Source organism: Porites lutea, chromosome 9, assembly GCF_958299795.1.
Source record: "Porites lutea chromosome 9, jaPorLute2.1, whole genome shotgun sequence".
In the NCBI taxonomy this organism is placed as follows: Eukaryota; Metazoa; Cnidaria; class Anthozoa; order Scleractinia; family Poritidae; genus Porites; species Porites lutea.
In genome coordinates, this window is record NC_133209.1 from 30,904,385 (window position 1) to 30,931,108 (window position 26,724).

The following is a 26,724-nucleotide window of genomic DNA, read 5'->3' on the forward strand; positions in this document are numbered from 1 at the left end:
TTGTTTAATTTCCGTTTTTAGTCCTAACAGTGAAACCGAACTTAGTTTTCCATTTATACGGTACATAAGTTTGTCAACCGGTCAGGACAGTTCATATAAGAAACTATTCTCGTGTAGGGCCTGAAAGAAGCCGATAATTATTTTTCTCACATCCTTAACAGACTAGGAGGAAGTTGGTCGTGGTCAATGAACTGTTCATGCGCTCAAGTGCATAATTATGTTTCCTTATTATTCTCGCTCTTGGAAATATTAAGTCTTTTTTGAAGGGGATGTGGATTTTTTTATTAATTGCACGTCCCTTCATAAAAGACAATGAAATAGTCGATCACATGGTTGCCCCTTTAACTCCCAGGGTCATTTATGGAGAAATAATGAGTCTTTTAATTTGTGGATAAGACTCCATGGTGTGGCCGGGCCATTTAACTAAACGGCTCTTTCGTCAATAGTTTGCAATACTGTTTAGTTAGAACTAAAATGGTTATAACTTGACCACGGAAAAACCAAATAGGCGACAAATATCCTTTTAATTTTTTGACTTGGAACAAAGAATGCCACTTTTTAAAGTGAAAAACAGCTCTTCAACAAGGTAATTCACATTCATTTGTTGCGTGAAGGAGTTTCCAGGGCTAAATTAATGAAATGTCAGAGCTCGATGACGTCAATAGAGCACGGTGGAAGTTCTAAAACCCTTTAGTTCAAAATTCAGTCTTCACCTTTTTTTAAAGAGATACATGGGTGTTTCCTAAGGAATTTTAATGAAAGATTGTTAAAAATGTTTGCACTTTTCCCGTTTGAGGTTCAGTCTTTTGTAAACATAGTGTAAGGTTATACCATCAATTGCAAACTCGTCTGTCAGCATTTCGCATTAGTTTGGGTCATACTGCAACACAACGAAAATGAAGTTGCTTTTAAAGGTGGGTAAAAGATTATTTCACTCTGTAAAGCTAGACTTCTCTCATCGTACTAAAACCCAATTCCTTACTTTGCCATTCTGAGCTTGCAGGCGCGTAATTATTAAATCAAACTATTAATACTTGTGTTCAACTAGTGATTGATTTGTCCGGTAATATCCTTCTCACCTCGCGTTCGAAATATCGCAGAAAATTTTAACGGAGTAAACCTCTTAGTTACACTAGTCACAGTTAATCCACTTAAGCGAGATTTTTATATCGGCCAGGCTTACTTTTAGTCAAAGACACCAAGTGCAAAGATCTAATCCCTGAGTTTACCATTTAAATTCCCCAAATGAGTCAAAGAGAAACCGTCATCGGATTTGAGGTACGTTGCATATTACGCTATTTCACATAATCATGTTACTCAAATCAGCCGTTGAAGAATTCAACCTTCAAGCGAGCTCTAGGAATGAAGATGTTAGTAATTCCACCTCTCAAGTATGCTCTGTTTGTTGTTTTTCTTACCTTCAAACCGACAGAAGCCAGCCACGTCAGAACTCGAGTCAGCTGCAGAGTTCGCAATCATGAGGACAGAATGACTTAGTGATCGATCGGTTGCACGGTTTCATTCCGTTTCTTACAGTGAGCGAAATTCCGTGCTTGATTTTGAGTTAATTAAAATGGTAAAATCAAGTGACCCTTAACAGCCTTAAAACATTCACTTGAAGAGCCCCGGATATAAGTTAGTGATAATAAGATATGTAAAATGTTTGTCTACTTGCAGAGCCAAAGTAGTTCCCTCTGATCTGATTGGACCGTATTATTGTTTGGCGGTATTAAAATGCGTATTTTTGCAGACAAAAACCATTAACGCGTAGTGACATATTTTAGTCAATCAGGTGATAGTATTTGTTTTTTGCGCAAGGTTTTAGAAGGGAAATGAATCAAATAATTAAAATGTTATTTTTGTAGGACCTCGGAAAAAAAGATAAACAATGAATGGCTATTTATTGTCGGCTTCTTTCTCAGCGTTGCGTCAATGGTTTCAACGTAAATTGATGCAGTTCAGACATATTTCAAATGACACTTAATGAGAAAATTTTGGACAGTTCAGCTCATTACAGAAGCTGAGTGATATTTCTCTCATCAGTATGGTTCAGTTTGCGCCTTTGAAAGCCAAGGAAGGTTGAGGAGAGTAGAGAGGATATGAGTCCATTTATTGAACTCAGATACTACGTTAATCCAAACGTGCCCTGGGGATCTGGTATTTTACGTTTGGGTCGATTTGTGGCGGTATTTGCCGTTTTTAATTCACGCCCTTTTTTGCGGTGGTCAGCATGACCCTCCAAGGTCACTCTCAACATGGCTGGCCTCCCACGCAGACGTTCTAAGGGTTTCCATGTGTAGGACCGCGACCCCCACGTGACGAAGCCTGAGGAACCTTTGCGTAGAAGGCTACAAAAAGGGGCATAAGGCATAAGGCTAGAATTGAACGATATGCACCTATTAATCACTTGAATACTTAAGCGAATTCCAGAGCTCCCTTCCTACTCCGGAATGGGTGCCATGCACCTTTGTACAGCCGGGGTATTAATGACATTAACCAATGTAGTCTAGGAAATATAGCGCGTAAAAATCACAGGGACTATTGTCCAGGTGTGACTCGGCAACCTTGTCCCCCGAGCGCTTGTTTGCTGGTCATGTGACCGGCCGCCGATGCCAGGGCCTTTTCCCGCCCCACCTCCAAAGCCATAGAAAAGCGCCCTGGGGACGAGGTTGGTGACTGGGTTTTAGTGTTCAGTCCTGAGACGACATAATAAAATCCCTTGGTTTAGAATAGTCTTTGCAGTAATTTTGGTCTGGTTTGGTATAAGGCTGTCAGCTTTGCGACTGTATTATTGCCAGAGGAAGAAAGTACTACTCGATTCTTAATGTTCTCTCAGATACAGATGAGATTCACTCGTGTTATGTTGCTATCTTCAACACTGTTCGTGGAAGATACCCTTTCCTCTTTGATTTATTAAAACTATTTCTAATTATGAAAATTCCGTGCCGCAGTGCTTGAAAACGGTGAGAGGTGAGCTGATACTGAAGAAAATTGACTAGCTATTTAAGTCACAGCCAAAAGTTTTTTGAGTTGGAGGCAATAAATAAAATTTCTTTGTAGAGCCTTGGAAAAGTTCTGTATCTCTTAGTGAATATGGCATTCTTTCTCTGCGCGCAACCTCATATCGAGGACTTTTCCCGTAAAAAAATGGAGAAACCCTGGGGACGAGGCTGTCTCCGCGCGGTCCTGTTTACGGAATTGTGGAGGGATTATGTCACGAGGATATTGCGGTTTTTAGTCAATTCTGTGCTGAAGTCATCACGTATTAGTGCCTTTACCCAAACACAAAGTGATGAAGAAGATATCAAACAAATTTCATTAAGGAGCACTAACCATAATAACGTTTGGTGAAAATTCAGTAGGCATGGCATTAAAAGTTTCAATCCATATCCATCCTTGTTATCTTTAGCAACAGACGTCAGGAAACAGTTTCAGTTATAAACTTACAGTCAAACCAGGTCAAGCGTTCCCGTCGCTAGCAAACTAATGAATTCATCAATGGAAAATGATTTCGTTGGTTGATTCAATAATCCATTCATAAAATGAATAATCCAACAGTGAAATTGGACCTCGATTCAATAATTAAATTTTGATTTGGTTCATGAACAAAATCTACCTGTTCTTTATTCTTGTCTGTTGAGTTCAATTGCATTTGCTTCCCTTTTCCTGCCGTTTACGTTTGCGTTTTTAACTGCCTTTAATCAAAAGAACAGCTACAATAGACCGCAAATGCAAAAAAATTGACAAAGGCCGAGGATCGAAATCCACCAATTACCGCACATACATTGACCTCAGTTTGACTATGGTGTTTTCTAGGAGGTCAGGTCCGTTGCAAACAGTTTGTTTGGGTTTGAACTTCAGAACTCGTCCGCACTCGACTCGAAGAAAAAAAAGTGTAGTTTTTCAAAAAACAGTAATCGAATCAACATTCGATTATGGAATCGAGGGTAAATATGAATATTGGATCGTTCATTTTATGAATGGATTATTGAATCAACAAACGATCATTTTTCTGTTAATGAGTTTATTAGTTCGTTAGCAACGGGAACGCTTCACCTGTTTTGACTGTAAGTATTTTAAGTACTCAATTCTTAAGTTGAGATGACGTTTGGAGTGAAAAGGTACAGGGGACTGGGTCGAGTTACGAAATTGCAGCTATTGCGAAGGACCAGCCGAACACAATGTCAAGCGATCTCGAATTAAGCAGCGATTCATTCTAACAAACCAGTACAGATGAAGAGGAATTTGAAAACAAAAAAAGACGAATACTCCAAGATGACGAACGGACTTGAAGATAGCCTGCGTAGCAAGCGTTTCCGCTCGAGTTCGTCGAGAAAGTTGGGACTTGAGCAAATTTCCATTTTTTTTGCTCTCGCTCCAACTTTCGCGCAAATACTCGACTGGAAACGCTTGCTACGCAGGCTTACTTGAACATTGGAGAAATGGCCACGGCCGAATCAGGCTTAAAAACTCCGAGAATAAACAAAAATTATTTTAATGATCACCAGTGAGTAGCAAAAAGCAACGTGAGCATCTTGTCAACTTGAGATTTATTTCTCCGACCGGCTGCTTCTGATCACACCAAGTGATCACACAGACCTACATCGGGGAGTACAACAAGATAGAGCAGAGGGTCGTGAGAGCAAATTTCCATTACTCTTTATCATCACGTTCTTCTAAAGGTGTGAACAGCTAAAAAACACCCAAAATATATACCGTATTTATTCGAATAAGCGCCCAACCTCGAATTAGCGCCCACCTCGAATAAGCGCCCATCCTAAAGGCAGAAAAAGTTAATAAGCGCCCAGCCTCGAATAAGCACCCACCCCCTCCCCCTGCCAATCGAACTCAAATAAGCGCTCACCCCCACCCCACACACTTGAGTGAATAAATTCTAATTAGAACTTCCCCGAGGACGGAGTTTCCTTCAGAGCATTATACAGAAACCCTGCTTTGTTACTTCTTCGCGTTTTGTTATTAGCATTTATTGTTTTGTTGTAAAATAAACATACTTCACTTGCTAAAAATGGTAAAAATTTAATAAGCGCCCAGCCTCGAATAAGCGCCCACCTCGAATAAGCGCCCACTCTCAAGGTCCAAAAATTTAATAAGCGCCCAGGGCGGTTAATCGAATAAATACGGTACATGTACGTGCAATGTTTAATTTTTGGGGCTCACTAGTTGAACGTTGAATCCTTTAGCCCCAAAATTAAAATCCGTGAGCCCCCAAAATAAACATTACACATTTTGTTACGCATGCAGGATTATAGACATATCCTGCACGTACTGTTTATGGGTGATTTTTGCTGGATAGGACACGGCTCCTGGCTCCAGGAAGATCAGGAAAATGAGAATAGAATGGCACTGCGTCAGACACAGAGAAGAGGAACGCATCAAAGTTCCTATTGTGGCAGCCACAACATGGAGAAACAAGAAGACCAACGACCACCTATATTCACTCTGGTGGAGGACTCTGGGCTTGCAGCAATAGAACTCAGGAACGGCAATGCTAGTCAGACTCAAGGAGATTGGCGAGGAAGAATTCTTATGGTCCTAGCCTGTCGCTCGCCCAAACTCCAAAACTGAAGCGACATAACATTAGTTCTGCACATTTCCTAAAGGGTGCAAATCGGCGGCAACAGATCTCCACAAGGGGTACATTAGATACTTGACTATAAAAGAATAAGTATCAAAGCGTCTCGAAAAGGCTGAGCTCAAGAAGGAAATTGTACGTGTTTAAAAGCCTTTTGACTTAGAGTGAAATAGCTGTACAAGTTCGAATGTTTCATTGGAATCACTCGCATTTCATCAGAGCGTGATTCGGAGTGAAAAGAGATATCGGCGCTACTTTAGTTTCATAACCCCATAGTCCAATAAGCATTGCGGTTGAGTTCCTGATAAAACCAGTCAAATCGATACTGTCTACTAAGGTACTATTTCCTGACCGAAAAGACAGAAATAAACTTGTATTGAGTTATAAATACCTCGTTATCAAGTTATCATCTCCGTTTATCAGCAATAACCTTGGAAGTGCTGAATGCAATACCGTAATTTGCAGTTAACACCAACTGAAGATCACATTAATTAGTCGGAAATCCATACGAGAACCTTCATTAACGTCTTTAGATCCCCACGAAGTGGGAAAAAGCAGCGGAACAAGCGGCAACATGCACAGACTTTGTTCATAATCCCTTTGGTATTTGCGTCCTTTTAAAAAAAATACGGCACATACGGCGTGTTTAACATATTTCTGCAGATAGTATAGTTTGATTGACGTCATCTCTTAGCCGTCGCTCGTTTCAGTATTAGCCACTACATCCGTCGAAGCTGACATAATTGATAATCCTTTTGAGTAAACAAAATGTCACGAAATGACGCATAGTCAAGAATTTTGTCGGCCAATAAGGAGCTTTTAAAGTGCAAATTTGAAAATAGGGTATTAAATGCATGCTGTTCGGCTTCAAAAAGCTGTAAAACTAAGAAACAATGGTATGATCATGCAGTAGTATTAATAAGAATACTCCATACACGAGCCAAGTAAACTTGAATAACAAAAAGAAGAAAGATGAAAATTTTCTGAAAAACCAGTAGAAAGCAAAAGTAGTTTTTTCAGGCACCTGGTTTTTTTATGTATTGCTGCATTGGAGTTTTTTTGGCCAATAAGGAGCTTTCCTAATTCAACTTCAGCGGCGGGAAAGTTTTTGAACTAAAGGGCTGTAAGTAGCTGCTCAGGTGGGCTAAATCACTGAGCCTTTCAGGTGTGGCTTTTATCCTGTTTTGCTAAGTGATTTACAAAATAAAAAAGAAGTTACATTAATAAGTAATTCGGGTATTCAGTCAGTCGAACAGAAATCCACATTTCCGCTCGCTCCCTATGAAACTTGGAACTAATGCAATTCAAATGTCGAGGTATTCAGAGCATGCGTGGCCAGCGGATGCAGTCCCCTTCTCTCATGCTCAGACAGTAATTTGACAGCATAAAACAAGGAAGGCTTCGATAGATATTGGGAAGGAAGCCCATTACCCGCAGACGTAAGCCCGGGGATGCGTGTGTTTTGACAGACAATCAAAAGTCCGCATGCTAGTTATACTTACACTTCCTCGAGCGATAAGCTGCAATCTCAGGCAAAAACCTTGAAACACTTTGGAGAGTTTCGTTCCGTTTCATTCCCTTCTCCCTTTTGCAATGTTGTTAAAGTCGCGTAACGTTGCAATCATATTTCAACATTGCCTCTAACATTGCAGAGGGAAAGGGAAGTTCATGGATGTTTGGAGGATTTTTTGGCGGGGATTGTAGTCTTCAACTGAGCGGCCAGCTCAGGGAGTTGTTGTCACTCTTATTGACTTTTTTTTGGATCACATCTTCCACTGTTATCATTCAAATAAAAGCCACTGACAAGTACGCCGAAAAAAAGGTGTTGTGCTATTGATATCGAGGCAAAGCAGTTAAAAAAAGTGTTACAGTAGGAATATAAGTCAAACTAATTTATTTGTCACATTGCCGTCGTAATACTGTAAGATGAATTACTAGATCACTGATGTGACTCAAAGTAAACATCTTCTCTGTCGATCGCGTATATTATATTCATTACCAGGTCGTAAATTTGTGACTAATATATTTTATATAAACAGAATATTTTGCCAATCGATGATGTTAAAATACTAAAACTGCGGTTCTCCGCGAATTTAGTTTTTAGAGTCTTTTTATTGTTCGCTGAATCGGTGCATCCGGAAACTTCCCTCTCGTACAAATTTTCCAAAGTGGCCCTTTACAACTTTAGAGGAAGATGCTACAATTTCACTCAAAAAATAAAAACAAATATTAGCTTTCAGTGAGTATATAATTGCTATGTACTTTACATTGGAATGGCGCCAAGTTCTGGGTCTTCACTTTCATGAACCCAACCCAGTCAAAATAAGGGAGAATTTAGTTACAGCGAATTGCACGCACTACGGCCGTCATCATAGTCACTGTATAAACTGACTGATCATGATTCTCTAACCCCACAGAGCCCTGAAGAACTCTTGCTCCGACGCAAGTGCATGTCAGTTCACCTACTCTGTAAGTACTCTTCTGTTTTTAGATTTTACATGAATCCTTGTCAGTAGTTCTATGATCGGTTGTTTTTGAGTCTCTATCGTTCGTTTGAGCGCTCACTGCTGTTATAGAGTGATTTTAGACACTGGGAATAGTAGGGAATTAAGCAAATTGTTTCATGTTGGAAAATAAATCAACATAGCAAGCAGGTGACCGATATTCAAATGACGATTATGGGATAAAAATAACTTAATGAAATGCTGCCCTGCGCAGGCGGGGAAAACATTGGTTTTGACTTCAGTGGAGATCAAAAAATCTTGTCCACACTACTGTACCATGCCACTTTAAGAAGGGAAATACTTTTAGCTGGCGACACATTTTAATATCAAGGGACTGAAGAATTCCCTTCTCATTATCGAAGACAGATCATCACAGAATACAACATGACCACGAAGATCATTGGGTGCACTGACCATAATTGAAAAACTGAATCCAACTTACCATCAACAAAACTTTTTAAACGGGGGTTGTAACGCTATGGGTGGCTTTAAAGAAAACCAGCTAGAGCTGATTCTTTGAAACTGATCGTTCAGTAGCAGTGTAGAAGTTATGGTGGAACATGATATTAATACTAACCTTTACTCGACTTTCTCCGGCTGAAGCTAAACCGCTTTTTGCTTTCTTGTGGTCGCGCCGTAATATTGTAAGAACTTGATCGGCTGAGTCGGTGGATTTTATGAGTGAAAAACATGCACCATAGAGAACACATGACGAACGCAGTTTTTTCGATGTCTTTTCGGTGATTATTTACTCTGACTGCCGCAACGTATCGCGTACGTGCCAGTTAAACTTGAATGTCGAGAGCGATGTGCGCAGGTTGGCTAATATATATCCTTCAGACGTGGTATTAGCCATACAAAGGATGCTTAAAATACTTTGGACGTGATACTTTGTTTAGACTCGCTGTTAGTAATTGACGGAATGTAGCAATGTGTGGTCAAACTTTTGATGGATTTGTTATGGCCTAGCAACCCATTTAGCTACCAATTAGCACTGATTAGTTATTTGCTCATCCTTTTTCTAATATTTTATTCCATTTTTAAATTCTTGAAAAAAAAAACTGATTTCGTAATTCAAAATTAAACGTGATCAATCTGCAGCTTAATTTGTTTTTGTTTTTTCCTAAAAATTTGCAAAATAATAGCAACATGAAAACAACAACCAGCAATAATTTTCCACTCTAATTGTTTTCTTTACAGAAGACTGTTCCGGTTTCAAACACAAATTAAATGATTTCAGGGGGACTCATTAAGTGAATTTTCATTCCCATGTAGAATACGTACGTTGAACAAAGGACGTCATGGTCACTTATTATTTGTTTGCTTAACCTCTAATTAATTACATACGGATATTAGAGGTGACATTATTATGCTTGTTTAAAATCCTTTCTTTTCAGCCATCAAAAGAACAATGCTTCTTCACTTCGAATGCTCCTCACAATAATTTTCGCCTGAATTTAGCTGCATTGTTTTTAAACAAAATAAACAGCTAAAATAATAATAATAATAATAATAATAATAATAATAATAATATTTTTAGGGGAAGACGAAGGAATTGATTGGATTACTCAATCTTCCGTGCCCATGAAGAAATTAATGTTCCAAATAGAAAATGACGACCTTGAGTATGTACAGGAAGTTGCATGTTTAGCCTTTTCGAACATTTACAGGTTTAAACACACCCGCAACACACTGTGAGAAGGATTCCTATCTTAAGAAGAATTGAAACAGTAACATTAATAGAGAAAATATTTGCAAAAGTTTAACGAGGATGGTTACGGGGCTAATTTAATTTGGGCGCGGACACCTTTAAACGTTTGGGAAACAGAGCTTGTTTCGGAGACCTAGTAATACCACCTAGATTTCTTACGTCCCTCGCCGAAAAGCGGCCAAGAGAGGAAGAATTAACATTAATAATAATAATTAACAACAATAAAAATAATTATAAAATTTGCTTCAGTTTTGGAGATATGCAACCCCAGTTTTAAGACACCGAATGAGCATTCTCACATGCCCACATTGTGAGATCAGGGGAGTTCTTCAGTCTAGACTCCAAAAAGACGGAACTTGGAAAACTCTGAATTCAGTTGGAATCAACCTACGCACCACTATTCTGTTTACGCAATTCAGTGCTCTCCTATTCAGGATCTTCGAAATTGAATGGCAATATTTCAATATTTCATATACAGTCTCAGAATAGTTGGAGTTACAATTGATCACAGATCTAGCTGACTTGATTGATTTTTTCCTGATAGATATGACACTCAGTCGGACTTGCGGAACTTTGGAAGGTTCAGAAATCCCCTTTGTTTGTAAAAGCGGAGACTTATGAGGCAAAGAGAAAGCCATGACTTAAGTGGGTTACTTATCGATGCGCAAATATGTTTTAGAATTCCCTCGGTTTCAAGTAAAATAGAAAACTTTAAAAAATATTCTGTTATTACTTGGTTTTACTATAATAGTTTTATTACTCAGATTCGTTGGCTGTTAAGAGTGTATTTTGCACCCTTGTTCTACGGGGTCATGGTTTTGTTTTGGTTTTAGAGCGTATTTTGCACCCTTGTTCTAGGAGTTTTTTTAAAAACTACATTCTAGATTATGCTGTCAGAATCCGCTTATGGTTCATTTGCAAACCAAATACTCGCTGGGCTTATATGCAGCCAAATCTGTTTCACAAATCCTTCAAAGAGGATTGTGCAACTTTCACGTACTTTAATTCGTTATTTGTACGTGGGAGACAAATTTAGTTTTCGTGCAGTAACGGGCCGTTGTTATTTAAGTAGTATAGAAGCCTTGGTAATGAAATGAACCATTTGGAGAACAACTTCTTGAACTTGTTGTAACCTTCGTTAACGCTGTCGGTTATGGGGGAACCCTCTACGCAAAGTGTCATATAAATAGCAAGCCAGCGTATTTATAGTCTTAAATAGTTGTTGATGGCGACTGCGTGGATTTGTCTCTAGTTTATCTATAGAATTTTATTAAATCTGATTTTCTATGATTCTCACAGGCGGCAGTACGTGTAAAGGGTACTATTCGTCATAAGAGGGTATTCGCCTTTTCTGTCAAAAATGGTATATATAAAACGGTAAGAGATTGGACATCGAAGAGGAGCCTTCCATATAAAACATTATTGAGTGACTCCCTCCCCCCCCCCCCCCCCCTTACTACTGGAAGTTTGTGTTAGCAGTAGTAATTGTCATTCTGTTCCCTACTTCATTTGCCAAAAATAAAATACATGACGCAACAGGCCAAGATTTCGGGGGAGCTTTTTAATCAAGTCAGTACCGTGCCAAGTTTTCCTAAGGTCGAAACATTTTCATTGTTTTAGTGACATGAAAGCAGGTATTTTCGGACAGACACGATGCCATAAATATGATTGAGTCACCGATGGGGAACGATCGGTTCTGTGTTGTTTGAGACATGGAGCCACAGTATTGATCTGTGACCATGATTAACATGTTATCCCGTCGAATAATTTAACCAACCCTTAACAGTCAGGTTCAAAGCAGTGCGTGGTTTGTTTCCTGTTCGGACTTGTTTCTCAGTTCATACAGTAGACTTCATTGGATAAAGCAAGTCAACTCCATTTTAAGCCTGTCTAAACTAATCGCCAATGAAAACTGCCATGTCGTTTCTAAAATAAATCCCTGGTTGTTTTCCCTCTGTAATGCCAGTGAAGATAATGGAACCAAGCAAGCCGCCAAAACTAAGTAAACGTTATGTCATGTCCTCAAAGGTGTGAACTACAAAACAAGTGTTATAGACAGTTGTGGTGTGGCTTTTGTACAGCTTCTCTATTCAAATCCCTCGTGTCGAACTCAGAACGCACATGTTTAGCAAAATTGAATGCCGTTGTGATTTACTCCAGTGCTTGTTTAGATGTAAAAGAATCATCTTTTCCACGATATTCTTCGTCACCTTTAAACTGAAAATACAATATACGATATAACGAAACCTACCATTATATGAGCGAGCATATTTTGCCTTGACTGTCCTTTGGGCCGTTCTTAAACCCATCCAGAGCTTCTATCTAAGAAGAGTGTGGTCTCGATTTCTAGGTTGAAGTTCTTTTTAGCAGAGAGGACTTTCAGAAGTTGTTTAAATATTTCTTGCCGTAAATTTTGCCGGGTTAGTCAGGGGTATCTGCTGCATATGATTTTCTTACTTTTATAACTGATAATAATGCTTCATGCAAAATATCGCTCGCAAAAATAATCACGGTTGTGACGTTTATTTTCTGATGGTTTTATGGATGTCCGCAGCTGCCGCGAAGCTAACGCACTCGCTTCGAAGCAAACATTGTGGCCCGCTGTGATTGGCCTCAGGAAATATTTCTTTTAAAACGGTTGGTGAAAATTTGTTTCCTTATTTCTGGCTGTTCTTCGAGAATCGATTTGCAGTACAGAACTGTAATTAGTTTTTTCTCCCAAGATATTAAATATTTTATTGACCACGCTTATTAGGTCATGAATGAAAATGGCTAGATCTGAGGAGGCCTAGTTTCTTTCTGCGTTTTTGTGGATCTAGACTTGCCCTTTTACATACTCAAGGCGATCAACATTGAAAAAAAAAAGCAAAACTGACAAGACTTTGGTATAACGCGATCAATTTTGGACTAGAGCGGTGACTCGAATATTTTCGTGTTCTCGCTCGTACTAAGCGCTATACCTTCAAAACCATGCATGCATAGAGATGATCTTCAAATCTTTCCCGACATGTGAAAAAATGGGATGAAAAGCTAGCACACGTTTTTGCCTTCATTTGCTCCGTTTACGAGGATCGATTTCGGTTTATGCTTTTTCAATAAATCAGATTTTTCCCCAACGTTTTTAATTTGATTACGTTTATATACAGTGCAACCGCTTTCCGGCTTGCGAAATAAGAAAATAAATTAAAACATGTTAGAATATTAAAGGATTATGCATTTATACATTCTCAGACTGCAGCATTTCTTCAGTTAGGTGTATAAGAAAATGTTAAAAGCCCCGTTGTCTGTGTTCCTGCTTAATTGCTTCCACGAGACGAAGACAATGTAAAAAGGGAAAAGATGTAGGCCCGCTGTTAGTTAAGAGGATATTCCTACGAAACATTTTATGGCCAAGGTGGCCGTACATTTAAAGTATATATTTTCCTCAATTCTTTGGAGGATATTTCGTCTGTCTACCACCCTGGTTCTGTGGTTGAAAAGGGTGTCGATGAACAACATTTTGTTGTACATTTTTGTTGTACTTCTGTGAAAGGTATTTCATGAAACAGCTGTAATTTGTATTGTCCGTCTCACTTTTTGTTTAAAACATCTCAGTCAATATCCATCAAAATCAATTTTTAGAACGAATAAATTATTCATTCCGACAATGCATATGCCAGTGTCGACGCATTTTCAATAAAGATGAGTAGATGATGCCCAGAAATTTTATTTGACGTAAAAACATTTGAAGCCCGTTTATTTACGTTTGAACGAATACAGAGTATTGAAGGAGGGGGAAATAGAATTGAAAGTGACATTTACTGGAGAATTTCTCTCTTGTTGTGGGTGTCATTGTGTCAAAGCTTGTTTGCGCATTATAAACCAACCTGAGTTATCGCACCAATCATGAGTCTTCCTGTCGAATATAATATTGCAAATGAATCAGAGCTTTCGTCTTGAGTAAGTCGGCTATTGTTACTTTCCCAAATTTGCATAAGAGAATTTTTAATTTTCCGCCTCCTTTCGAATTCTGTGCTTTAACTCAAACCGGGACAGAATTTGAAGAAAGGGACAGAAACAGTAGTTATTATTTTTTTCAAGTAATTACTTGCCGTGAGGGTTGTTGAAGAAAGTTCAGACTGACTGACTTTGCCGTGGATTGTATAGGCGAAAACCTTGGTGATGTAGATTCAAACGATTTTATCTTTCGGCAACGACAAAGAATTTCAACGAGCCATGTTCAGTGACTTTTCTTTCGGATATGGCTACCTCCCGGTTGGATGGGCTATTTTCACCTCGCTTACTTTTCTCATGTGCTACGGTATTGCTGTATCGCAACATCACATTTATCCGTTTGTACCCGCTATAAGCGACACGGGCGCGCGGGTCCCCGAATCGAACATTTTCTCCGAGTTTTTTAATTTTTCTATGGTCTTGATGGCACTCAGTTTGTTTGTTCGCTATCTGCAGTTTGAAATGTTGACAAAAGGTTTGGATTCGCTAGATCTTCTTCTCAGACGTTTGAACAAGGTTGGCTTAGGTTGTGGCCTTGTCAGTGTGTTTGGCGGTACAATCATTGCTAATTTTCCATCCAACGAGGTATGTTCCAATTTACTATTACCTGTGAGATTCTTTGTTATTACTAACTTATCGTTTAGCCTTCCCTCTTAAATTTGAGCTTGTTATAATCGATATTTATTGTGTTTTACGTGTTGATTTATTATTTACTGTACAAAAGTTTTGGAATACCTTTAATCAGAAAACCACAAATTTTTTAGTTGTACATGTACATTTCAGCCGGCTCTCACCTTTTGCTCCTTCTGGCTTTTCTGATTGAAATAAGCAAATACATTATTGACAGTTTATTTCATTATAAACCGATCAAATAAAATCCCGTGATAAAGTAAAAATTACTTTCATTTTTAACCAAAATCGTTGTTGTGTTTTTTTTCTAGTTGTAGTACATAGACAGAAAAAAATCCATTTTTTTTACAAAATGCAAATTATGCTATGTTTTTTTAAGTGTAAACTTAATTACGCAAACAAGGTATGGGTTCAGCACGATCTTCTGGAATGTGATAACCGCCGTCAAGGCCCTTGTATGAACACCGCAGACTGACTAAGTTATTTCCATTAAATGTCTCTGAATTAAATAAATTCTCGGCTTGAATTTTACTTCAGTCAAAAGCCCAGACTTGCAGAGCATCATCGGTTAATATTTAGACTTTCAATCTATATTTTAAGAGTTCTCTTTAGATATTACATGATCTGACAAGAGCCCATAACATGTTAACTCCGCATTTTTAACCCTAACAAAGAAATATGCCCGAACTAATTTCTTAAATAATTTCTTATAATTATAGCTTCTTAAAATCAAATTTTGTGATTTATGGAACCAGCTACCTTTAAATATTCGTTGTCAGGTTAAGTTCTGGTAATGTTAATATTTTTTAAGTCTAAAGCTAGGAAAATCCTTTCAGATTCTTAAGTATTAGCACTTGGTTCCTTGATGTTTTTTAGTAAATTATATATCATTTTTATGTTTTATACTTAACATAATTTTTTTTTTGTATTTTTGTAATATTTTTTGTATTATTTATCGGTATTTATATAGCTTACAGGTGATCTGTTTTTGTGTGGGGTTCTGGACTCCCTTACGGATTACCCCTTGGCTCTTTTTTAAATTGTATTTTGTCAGTTTATGCCATAGATTTGTAATAAATAAATATCTTTTTATTGACAGCAAGACAACATGATTTACGTGCACGATGCTGGCGCGGTTCTGTTGTTTGGAAGCGGTGCTCTGTACTGTTGGGTCCAGTGCTGTCTCACCTATAAGTTAACTCAGCTGGGAATCAACTCCCAGTTCCTCTTTGCAGTTCGCTTCATTCTGACATGCGTAATAACCGCGTTCGGCTCGATTTTTTTTGTGGCGGAAATATTCGCGTACGAAGAGTTTCGTCACCAGACTGCTCACGTGGTCGCCAACTGGCAGCCCTCAGACCCAGGCTACAGCGTCCACGTTCTAAGCAATGTCAGTGAGTGGATCGCAGCACTGTGCTTTGGCTTGTTTGGTATCACATTCTTCGAGGAATTCCAGAAGATCTCTTTGCACGTAGAATGCAGTGAGAAATATGTCCAGGATCGTCAAAGCAGCCCGTTGCTTGAGTATGCAAATATAGACAGTGGTGATGAAGAGTAATTACATTGATTATTGATTTATAATTTGGCATACAATCAACTCTCTCGATCTCTAAGACGGACACCTGCGGGACCGGCGACTGTGTGTCTTAAAGAGGTGTCTGGCTTTATGGGAGTGAAGGTCAGAGACGTGACACCTGTAATTTTAAAGCTGAACCTATTCGCAATGAATTCACGTCTGTTTAACTTGAACGACTCAGCTAAAACTGGAACATTGTAACAGAAAAGTGGAATTTTTTTCTCACTGTGCAATCAAACGTTCTTTACAAGCAAACGTTCACGGCTTCGTGGTCTCAAAGCGTAACAGTATACACTGGAACAGGTGCAAGACTAAAAAATATCAAACACTTTCCAATTTACTGTCATGTAGAGCACCTACATTTTTGTTTTGAATTTTTTTTCACTTCATAAAGCACTTCTCAACTGTCCGTTTACGGTTTCAAAAGTGTCTGTTGTCCGTCTTATAGTTACAGTAAAATGACTGAAAAACGGCAGCGATCAACACCAGGTGTCCGTCTTAGAGAGGTACCCGTTTTATAGAAGTGTCCGTTGAGAGAGAGTGGACTGAACGGCTGAATAATTTATTTTTTGAAGTTAGGAATTTTTCTCAATTACCATCATGGTAACAGCTCTGCATGACAACCTCGTCCCCAGGGCTTTTCCCTTAAAAAATGGGTGGCGCCCCACCCATTTTTTAAGGGAAAAGCCCTGGGGACGAGGTTGCTCTGCATGAGAGATCTCGAATCTCAGTTATATTAGTCAGATTTTTACCGATTTCTCCGCCATCAGGCAAAATTTCATGGCCTATCAGTGAATTTTTTTTTCCACATCTGACAAGTAAAATTTTTTTACCACATCTCAACCCCATACAGAGTCTTTATATCCTTATAGTTCAGCATGCAGTAATTTTTTTACGCTTTATTTAGGGATTTCCTCAGTTACGAGCGACTTTTTTGAAACTATTTGTAATTTGATCAGAAGACTACCTGTTTCATCAATGCCGGGTTCTGCCGTTGGATAATGTTTAGTTCTCTAGTGAACGTTATCTCTCAGGGGCTGTTGACAAGGAAATAGGGGAGAAAGATCCTAAAACTAGGAAGATCCTAGAGGGCGGAACTACCTAACGTCATATGTTTTCTCTATTCAGTTTTCGTGCAGAGTTGTACTTGTCCCTAGCGCTAGGATCTTCTTAATTAAGTACTAGAAATTCCTTGCTGAGAGGTACCTACGATCTTGGACAAAATAAAATGGAACTGCAAACCCCCATCCCCCCCAAATCAAGGATGAAGCCGCGCAAAGGGCAAAAACGCGCCATTTTCCCATCCTTGATTTGGGGGGGAAGGTGGGGTCTTGGTTTTCCAGTTATTTTGTCCAAGATTGTAGTTCTGTGTAAACGACCTTCACGAGGAAGATCCTATATTACTAGGGATAAACCACTCCAAAATGGCAGCGTCTCGTTCCTTCTCTACTGTTAACCAAACGGACTGAAATTTCTGCATAAAAACCCAACGAAAAGTTGTTCCGCCTTCTAGGATCTACCCGGTGCTCGGATCTATCTCAGTCCTTCCATGTAAACAGCCCTTTAGTTTCAGATAAACGGTCATGTGCTGTGAACTAAAAGAGAGTTTTTCAGATAAGGGTTTTTAGCAGCTGTGTGTATCTTTATTGAAGAACTGTTGTAAAAAGTTTATTATTCAGTGGTCACTAGGAGGGTAGGGAATGGGTATCGATAAATTGACATTTGATCAGAATTTGACAAAAAGTCAAGCAAAATTCGGGTAACGATAAAACCTTTAATGTTGCTTACACCAAAAACATTAATTCTCATCGATCTTGAATAACGGAAACTAATAAACATGCCTATTCACTTTCGTGGTTTTTGTCCATTAGATCTCGCTAAGTGAACTTCAACTTATCGAAAGAACCCTATTCATGCGAAATTCCTCAAATTGGCACCGACTTTGAGAACTATCGTGTATTTCAAAATTTGCAAAGGGCTGGTTTCCTTGGATTTACCGTGCATGACATTTCTCGTTTGTTTACTCCTTTTGGATTATGGGCCGATTATGGGGCTTTTCAAGGTAATCTTAACTTTTCACAGACACCATATTTTTTCTCTTGAGAGATCGAGTGCGCGCCTGGAAGTACTTGAAACCTCGGCGAATGATTTATCGACCAAAATCCTTGAAAGAAAGAAAAAAACGGCTGTGGCCAGACTAATATCAAATGAATTAGTTTAATAGGACAGACTGATTTTATCTTATGACACAAAAGCCTGCCTTTTTTTTCTTATTGATAGTTTTTCAACGTGTAAGCCGTGTAAGGATCAGAAAGTTTTTACCGTGGTCGCCTTGGCTACACGTGTATCGCTAGAAAAACGGGGAGCATTCCTCATTAACAGTTTTGAAAGCATGCGTGATGATAAGCCACTGGGGAAGAAAATAGGAATTGCCTAGGCAAGGCCCGGTATGTCTTTTAACAAAGAACTTCTAAGCGGTTATCTTTTTGTCGTAAATTGAAGAGAACTTTCACACTTTCACACTGCTTTTAAAACTGAATTCATCAAGAATTTAAACAAAGCACCAAGTAGATTTATGTATAGCTTTATGTGAATGAACATAATTCAGGATACTTAGTAGGATTTTATCCAAACTAGGCTACGTTTAACCCGAGTTAACTTAAAGATTTCAAGAACCACCTTGTACAGCATAATAAACAGTACCACAGGAAAGTAACTGCTCAGTATAGCTTTTTTTAAATGTTCACACTCTAAGATCTAGATCTTCCACAGAATCAAAAGTTAGAACCACTTTGTAGAGCATAATAAATTAAAACCGCAGTATACGACATGAACGGTACTTCTCAGAGTAGCTTTCATTTGGATGTTCACACTCTAAGATTTCTTTCACAGACTCAAAAGTTAGAACCACCTTGTCGAGTACAATTTATAATCACAGGATAGTACTCAGTAATCAGTACTTTTCATATGAATGGTCACACTTTAGGATTTCACCCACAGACTCAAAAGTTTCAACTACCAGCGGCACCCAACGACTGTTTTGTGTAAAATATCTGTTCGGAGAAGCAAGTATTGCCTAGAATTTCTATTACGTGAGGAAAGCTAAAAATTTCTAGATGACGTTCCATTCCTGTACAGTTTTCAAAGCTTATCTGATAAATTCCCTACGATTTTCTGAAGTTCGATTTTTACATTTGACACCCCAGGTTAAGCTATTTTCGTGGGAAAAAGGAAACCTTCTCGGTTGTGAACTGGAATAATTTTGCAGTGAGGAAATATTAGAATTTACATCACTAGGTTTGTTTATGCAAGAAAAAAGACGCGTCTTGAATAAAACTAAGGGCCTGTTTACATGGAGGTGGGGGATCCCAGGTAGGTGAGGTAACCCGCCTGTCCATGTAATCTCTTATTTACTTTTATTACGTTTACATGATAGGTGGGGTAACCCGCCACATGTTACCTCACCTACCTGGGGTCCCCCACCTTCATGTAAACAAGCCCTAAAACTTCTCGTATAAATGGCACAAAAAAGCCAGTGTCGTGGCGTCTTAAATAAGGTACGACTTAGCTAAGACGCATTCCGGCATGCTCGAATAAATAGTGCAGTTAGTGCCTTATTTTAGAGCAGTGTCTTAGGTAAGACGCGTCTTATACCCTCTGTATAAATGGCATTACAGTCTGTGATTTCTTAGCCTATACCAGGCAGCAATGCATCTCTCTCTTGCCAGTTTCTTAACTTAGCATCCTTCCGCTTTCTATCTATGTAATTATCTATTTGCAAGTTATTACCGTGTGACACGAAATTTTTGCGAGAGTTTATTTTTGCGGATTGGCGATTTTTTGTGTTTGACGGGAACCAGGAAATTTTTGTGATTAGGGCAGATTGGTTTTTCTCGCTGGGATTTAATTTTTGCGATTTTCAGAAAGTACCCAGTACCCAGCATTAATAATATTTTCGTTTTTGTTAAGTACGTGTAATAGAAATACATATTAGATAGTCGTATAAACATAACAACTTTCTTTAATTTTCCAGACATGTTTCGACGGTACATCCGTCATCTTCAGTGTTACATATTTTGAAATCGCCGTTGAATTTAAAGCGCGCGCGATCTTACAAAGTTCGTTACATTGCGTTGTCAATATTGCGTACTAAAACAAAGTTAAATGAGTGACGCTTAGTTCTTTACAGGGAGAGAGTCAGGTTAATGTGTTTCACCTGCTGGTTGAGATCGGGCTTCTCCCATTTTATGAACATGGATTCCTTAAGCTTCACGTGGTACTTAGTGGCTGCAGAGTCCAGGATCTCGAAGCAATCCGGTGTGCAGGATGCTCTACAAAACTCTGAACCCTGCAGATGTTTAAAAACGTTCGAAGACCTGTCTGAAAGTAAGTGCTCGCGCACTCGTGTGGAGAAGTGTCGGCTGGTTTCACCAACATAACAAGCATTACAACTTGCACACGAAAATTTATAGACCACACGCGTGCGTAGCCCCTCAGGGACAGCATCTTTCACATTAAAAAGATTCCTGACTTTGAAAGTAGTAAAGACTAACCTTAAATCAATAGGTTTACATAACCGGTTAGCAAGTTTGCGTATACTCCTCTGTGCCGTGACTGAGAAGTGCCCAACGTAAGGGATTTTGAAGAAGAACTTAGGCGTTTCCTGGGGCTCGACTCCTGAATAGGGCTGTGTTTTCCCTCCCTTGACTGCTGTCTGAATATATTTAGAAATATATTTGTTGATAAGGTTTTCAGGGAAGAGATTCCTCCGCAGAATGACAGACAATTTTTGAAGGTCAGTATGGAACCCCATCCAAGTGTTGTTTATCTTAAAAGTTCTATGAATCAAGGTTTTGATTAACCCCACTTTGTAGGTAAAGGGGCAAAAACTCAGATAACTAGTGAGCAGACCTGTGAAAGTCTTTTTCCGGTAAACGGTGGTTGCACTTTGGTGTGGGTCAGTGTTGTTGATTAGAACATCTAGGAAAGGTAGAACATGGTCAGTTTCCCGCTCCATTGTAAAGCGTATATTGGGGTGTTGATTGTTGATGTAATTGAAGAAAAGGGTTGCATCCCGTTCAGAGTGGAAAAGGCAAAATGTATCGTCTACGTAGCGACGATAGAATAATACCTCTGAATCCCCGTATTGATCCAACCATATATTCTCATGGTGACCCATAAAGAGATTGGCGAGAACAGGGGCAAGGGGGGACCCCATGGCTACACCATCCACCTGATCATAGAAGTTACCTTTGAACAGGAAGTGAGTTTCCTTGGTAGCAAACTCAAACAGCCTTTTGAGCTCATTTTTGCTAAGTTTCAACCCTGGATTACCCTCAGTAATATATTTGACGGCAAGGTCGATACAATCATCTAGAGGGATGTTGGTGAAGAGGCTTTCAACATCGAAGGAGACCATAAACATCCCGTGCAAAGATAGATCATTGATTTCCTTCACAAAAGTGAAGGAATCTGAAGCAATGAATGTGGACAGAATATGAGGTTGGAGGAGATTACTTAAGTATTTAGCCAAGCTGTAGTTGTAGGTGCCTATGGAGGAAACTATGGGCCGAAATGGAGGGGTGGAATTTGGCGCTCGTGGTTTGTGCATCTTAGGGAGACCATATATCCTGGCAGGCTGAGATCCACTTGGATAAATGGTCTCATAGACGTCAGGATCAAAGTGACCTTTTTTCTTAAGTTCCCTGAGATATCGCTGTAGTTTCCCTTCCCGGGTAAGAGTAGGGTCGGATGTAAGGACCCTGAATTTAGTAGTGTCGTTAATGATTTTAAATAAACCCTTGTCATATTCTACTCTATCTAAAATTACTACCCCATTACCCTTATCCGGTTTCAATATTACAATGTTCTTGTTCTTTCTTAGTTCTTTCTTACTAAGAAAGAACAAGAACATTGTAATATTGAAACCGGATAAGGGTAATGGGGTAGTAATTTTAGATAGAGTAGAATATGACAAGGGTTTATTTAAAATCATTAACGACACTACTAAATTCAGGGTCCTTACATCCGACCCTACTCTTACCCGGGAAGGGAAACTACAGCGATATCTCAGGGAACTTAAGAAAAAAGGTTACTTTGATCCTGACGTCTATGAGACCATTTATCCAAGTGGATCTCAGCCTGCCAGGATATATGGTCTCCCTAAGATGCACAAACCACGAGCGCCAAATTCCACCCCTCCATTTCGGCCCATAGTTTCCTCCATAGGCACCTACAACTACAGCTTGGCTAAATACTTAAGTAATCTCCTCCAACCTCATATTCCGTCCACATTCATTGCTTCAGATTCCTTCACTTTTGTGAAGGAAATCAATGATCTATCTTTGCACGGGATGTTTATGGTCTCCTTCGATGTTGAAAGCCTCTTCACCAACATCCCTCTAGATGATTGTATCGACCTTGCCGTCAAATATATTACTGAGGGTAATCCAGGGTTGAAACTTAGCAAAAATGAGCTCAAAAGGCTGTTTGAGTTTGCTACCAAGGAAACTCACTTCCTGTTCAAAGGTAACTTCTATGATCAGGTGGATGGTGTAGCCATGGGGTCCCCCCTTGCCCCTGTTCTCGCCAATCTCTTTATGGGTCACCATGAGAATATATGGTTGGATCAATACGGGGATTCAGAGGTATTATTCTATCGTCGCTACGTAGACGATACATTTTGCCTTTTCCACTCTGAACGGGATGCAACCCTTTTCTTCAATTACATCAACAATCAACACCCCAATATACGCTTTACAATGGAGCGGGAAACTGACCATGTTCTACCTTTCCTAGATGTTCTAATCAACAACACTGACCCACACCAAAGTGCAACCACCGTTTACCGGAAAAAGACTTTCACAGGTCTGCTCACTAGTTATCTGAGTTTTTGCCCCTTTACCTACAAAGTGGGGTTAATCAAAACCTTGATTCATAGAACTTTTAAGATAAACAACACTTGGATGGGGTTCCATACTGACCTTCAAAAATTGTCTGTCATTCTGCGGAGGAATCTCTTCCCTGAAAACCTTATCAACAAATATATTTCTAAATATATTCAGACAGCAGTCAAGGGAGGGAAAACACAGCCCTATTCAGGAGTCGAGCCCCAGGAAACGCCTAAGTTCTTCTTCAAAATCCCTTACGTTGGGCACTTCTCAGTCACGGCACAGAGGAGTATACGCAAACTTGCTAACCGGTTATGTAAACCTATTGATTTAAGGTTAGTCTTTACTACTTTCAAAGTCAGGAATCTTTTTAATGTGAAAGATGCTGTCCCTGAGGGGCTACGCACGCGTGTGGTCTATAAATTTTCGTGTGCAAGTTGTAATGCTTGTTATGTTGGTGAAACCAGCCGACACTTCTCCACACGAGTGCGCGAGCACTTACTTTCAGACAGGTCTTCGAACGTTTTTAAACATCTGCAGGGTTCAGAGTTTTGTAGAGCATCCTGCACACCGGATTGCTTCGAGATCCTGGACTCTGCAGCCACTAAGTACCAAGTGAAGCTTAAGGAATCCATGTTCATAAAATGGGAGAAGCCCGATCTCAACCAGCAGGTGAAACACATTAACCTGACTCTCTCCCTGTAAAGAACTAAGCGTCACTCATTTAACTTTGTTTTAGTACGCAATATTGACAACGCAATGTAACGAACTTTGTAAGATCGCGCGCGCTTTAAATTCAACGGCGATTTCAAAATATGTAACACTGAAGATGACGGATGTACCGTCGAAACATGTCTGGAAAATTAAAGAAAGTTGTTATGTTTATACGACTATCTATATTGTTGCTGCTATCTAGACCTTTTAAATACATATTAGTTTTCAAACAGTAATACGGTATGCGTACCCTATGTAAAACCAGCAATTCATTGTATACCGTTTTGTTTCTGAATAAAAGAGACAAGTTTTCCAGACACGATTTCTTAATACTGTATTTTTGTGTAGCAAATTTAAGTTAGAGAATATTGACTTTGGATGTAGTAAGTGTTTGCGGGAATTCTTATTTGCGGATCACTGCAAAAATCGTAAAAATTTCATGCCACACGGTATTTATTTTTTTTTATTTCAAATCAATAGAAACAAGAGAAAACTTGAGTACAGGAAGCTAAATGAATAGTTATTGTGGCTACTGCCCCCCGTTAGGAGGCGTAGCCACTATGTAATGGCGTTGTGAGTAAGTCCGTATAAAGTCGGTAAGTCCGTAGACTTGCACAGGAAGCGCACTATCTTGGTCCGGTTGAAATTGTGGCCGCGCTTTAAAAAGCAGTTTAAAAAATGCTTTTGACGATACATTTCAACTGCAGAAGTATTTTGCAGAGAAAATGGAAGCGATTTGGACCAACAGCTTTAAAATAAGAGGAAAATCGTTGTATAAAAACATTTGTTATTCGTGTATTAAATTTTAGACTTTTCACACGGGTTTCGCAATTAATCTGAGCGGCGTAGTGGTAAGGTGAAGTCGCGTGGAGCCGATGGCGTCGGTTTCGGATCCCGTTAAGTACCCCTTCTTTTTTTCCTTCTATCTTGTTTTTGTTTTGTTTTTTTCGTTTTTGCCTGTTTAATTTCGTTTTTGGTTTACACCTATTTCAATAAAGGTTGCTTTGGGAATCGTGCTTTGGTTTTTGAAAGTGGTCACACGAGTGATGTGGTGGTCCTTCATCGTCAACTCGCTATGCCTCCGTTTCTTCCTTCTGGCAAGTTTTGTTCTCTTAATACAACAATCAATGCGCAAGTCATTGAAAGTACAGCGGACATTAGCCCTCTCGGAGTTAACATCGACGAACACCTTGTATTTAGCAAACACACTAGTGAACTGCGTATAAAAGCTAGCCAGAGAGTGGGCGTCCTCTCAAGATTAAGGACCCATTAAGAAATCTGATCCCTACCGAAGCAACATTACTTTTATATAAATCCTCGATATTGCCATATTTAACATATTGTCATCTTATATGACATTTCTGTAAAGCCTCCGACGCCAGAAAAGTTGAAAGAGTACAAGAGCGAGCCCTTAGGATCGTGTATAACACACATTCAGTAGAGTCAGCTGTAGAGTACTCTAATCTTCTTAACCCTGCCAATCTATCTAGCCTACAAAATCGGCGTTTACAAGATCTTGCTACCTTAAGGTATAAAGTTAAACATGGTTCGGTACCTAGTAATGTCGCTGACATTTTTAGTGTTAAGTCATCCAAATATCACTTAAGAAATATGGATTTTCATTTACCCAGATTTAATAGTGTAAGTTACGGGAAACATTCTATATTAAGGTACTCAGTTGGACCACATATATGGTCTAGATTGGACAGCAAAATCAAGGATAAACCTACTTTACAATCCTTCAAGACTAGCATACGGCGTATTAACCTTGCGAATCTATCTTATTTGTAGTACTTGAGAATTTTTAAAAATATGTTAAGCATTTTTCTGTGTATTTTAGTGGGTATAACTCCGTAATCTTTTAACCTTTAAAATTTTACCTTTTATAAATTTTAGATTTTAGAGAATTATAAATTCACCTTATGATACCATGTATAAACTCATTTTATACTTTTTTTCCTATTGTTTTAGTGTCCCCAATTAGCCTTTATGTCACATGCATTGCGCATGCTCAATTCTTTGAAAAGTGTTCAGCCCAACAAGAAATCAAACTGACGCGAATCCTCACAAATCAAGTGAAAATCTGTTTCCATCGTCGCTAATCGGTGTTCGTTTTGTATTTTATCTATATATTTAAATTATTTAGACATAAGGCTTTCGTGTTACAGTAATTTTTTGGAGAATTGTGAATTGGGAATTGTGAATTGTGAATTGGAAATCCTAAGCGCTATTTAGCGCTCCAAGCGAAGGATGTCGGCTCAAGGCGGTAAACGCTACGGCAGTGGCCGTAGGCTCTTGTCACCTGGAAGCTTTGTTAGGAGCATAGAGAAGAGATCTGACTCTCGGAGTTCGTGGCTCAAGTCCCATGGAAGGATTTACGTCCGCCGTGACATTCTGGACACATTTAAAACGCTGAAAGCTCAGTGTGTCTTCTCCACCGACACTGCTTTCTTGCAACATTTGTTGTCGTTTGAGATGCGAAGGCAACAAAGGTGAGAAAATAAGACTTCTACATTTATATTGCTTTTTAGTCTAAGATGCAACGTCGAATCTAACTACCTATTAAATATTACTTTATTTTAACAGTTTAAAAGCCAAGCAAGCCTTGAAGAAGAGTACGGAAGAGTCAAGGGCAGTACAACAACCCCAAGCAGGTATCTACACTCAAAGGAAAATAGAAGAAAAATGGAACCAAACGAAACCCCCCGTTGTTTGATTCTCTGCCTACTTATTTTATGAACCCAGCAACTTGAAATATTAGTGACAGCTCTGAATTTTTTTTCCTGAGACTTTTTTGAAAATTATCACATTATATTATATCAGGCTGTAAACACTTTGTTTCTTCACAATGTTTTAGGGTCTGTTTACATGGAGGTGGGGGACCTCTGATAGGTGAGGTGAAATGTGGTGGGTCACCCCATCTATCAAATTAAAATGAGATATTATATGGACAAGCGGGATACTCCACCAAAGCGGGTTACCTCACCTACCTTAGGTTTCCTACCTCCATGTGAACAGACCCTATGTCATTATCATCTTGTTATATCTGTTTCAATGAAATTTTACTATTATGAACTCATGATACCTGGATCTCACTATTACACCATTCGTGC

The 26,724-nt window shown here is 39.0% G+C and overlaps 2 protein-coding genes across 6 annotated transcripts in view; one reads left to right on the top strand and one right to left on the bottom strand.

Moving 5' to 3' along the window:
• Positions 1 to 8,899, bottom strand: part of LOC140947977 (stAR-related lipid transfer protein 13-like) — a 43,124-nt gene extending 34,225 nt beyond the window's left edge. For 3 of the 5 annotated variants that reach the window (XM_073397205.1, XM_073397201.1, XM_073397200.1), the window contains exon 1: positions 8,675 to 8,898. In XM_073397205.1, the coding sequence (XP_073253306.1) occupies positions 8,675 to 8,807 (133 nt within the window). In that variant the 5' untranslated portion in view covers positions 8,808 to 8,898. Of the gene's footprint in view, positions 1 to 5,984; positions 6,189 to 8,674 lie in introns of those variants that run through there. The other 2 variants (XM_073397203.1, XM_073397204.1) reach the window with 2 other exon arrangements.
• A 4,757-nt stretch (positions 8,900 to 13,656) lies between these two features.
• On the top strand, positions 13,657 to 16,469 carry LOC140947979 (DNA damage-regulated autophagy modulator protein 2-like). Its single transcript, XM_073397209.1, has 2 exons — positions 13,657 to 14,386; positions 15,531 to 16,469. The coding sequence occupies exons 1-2, from the start codon at positions 14,024 to 14,026 to the stop codon at positions 15,987 to 15,989; spliced, it is 822 nt and encodes a 273-aa protein (XP_073253310.1). The 5' UTR covers positions 13,657 to 14,023; the 3' UTR covers positions 15,990 to 16,469.
• Positions 16,470 to 26,724: the final 10,255 nt, after the last annotated feature.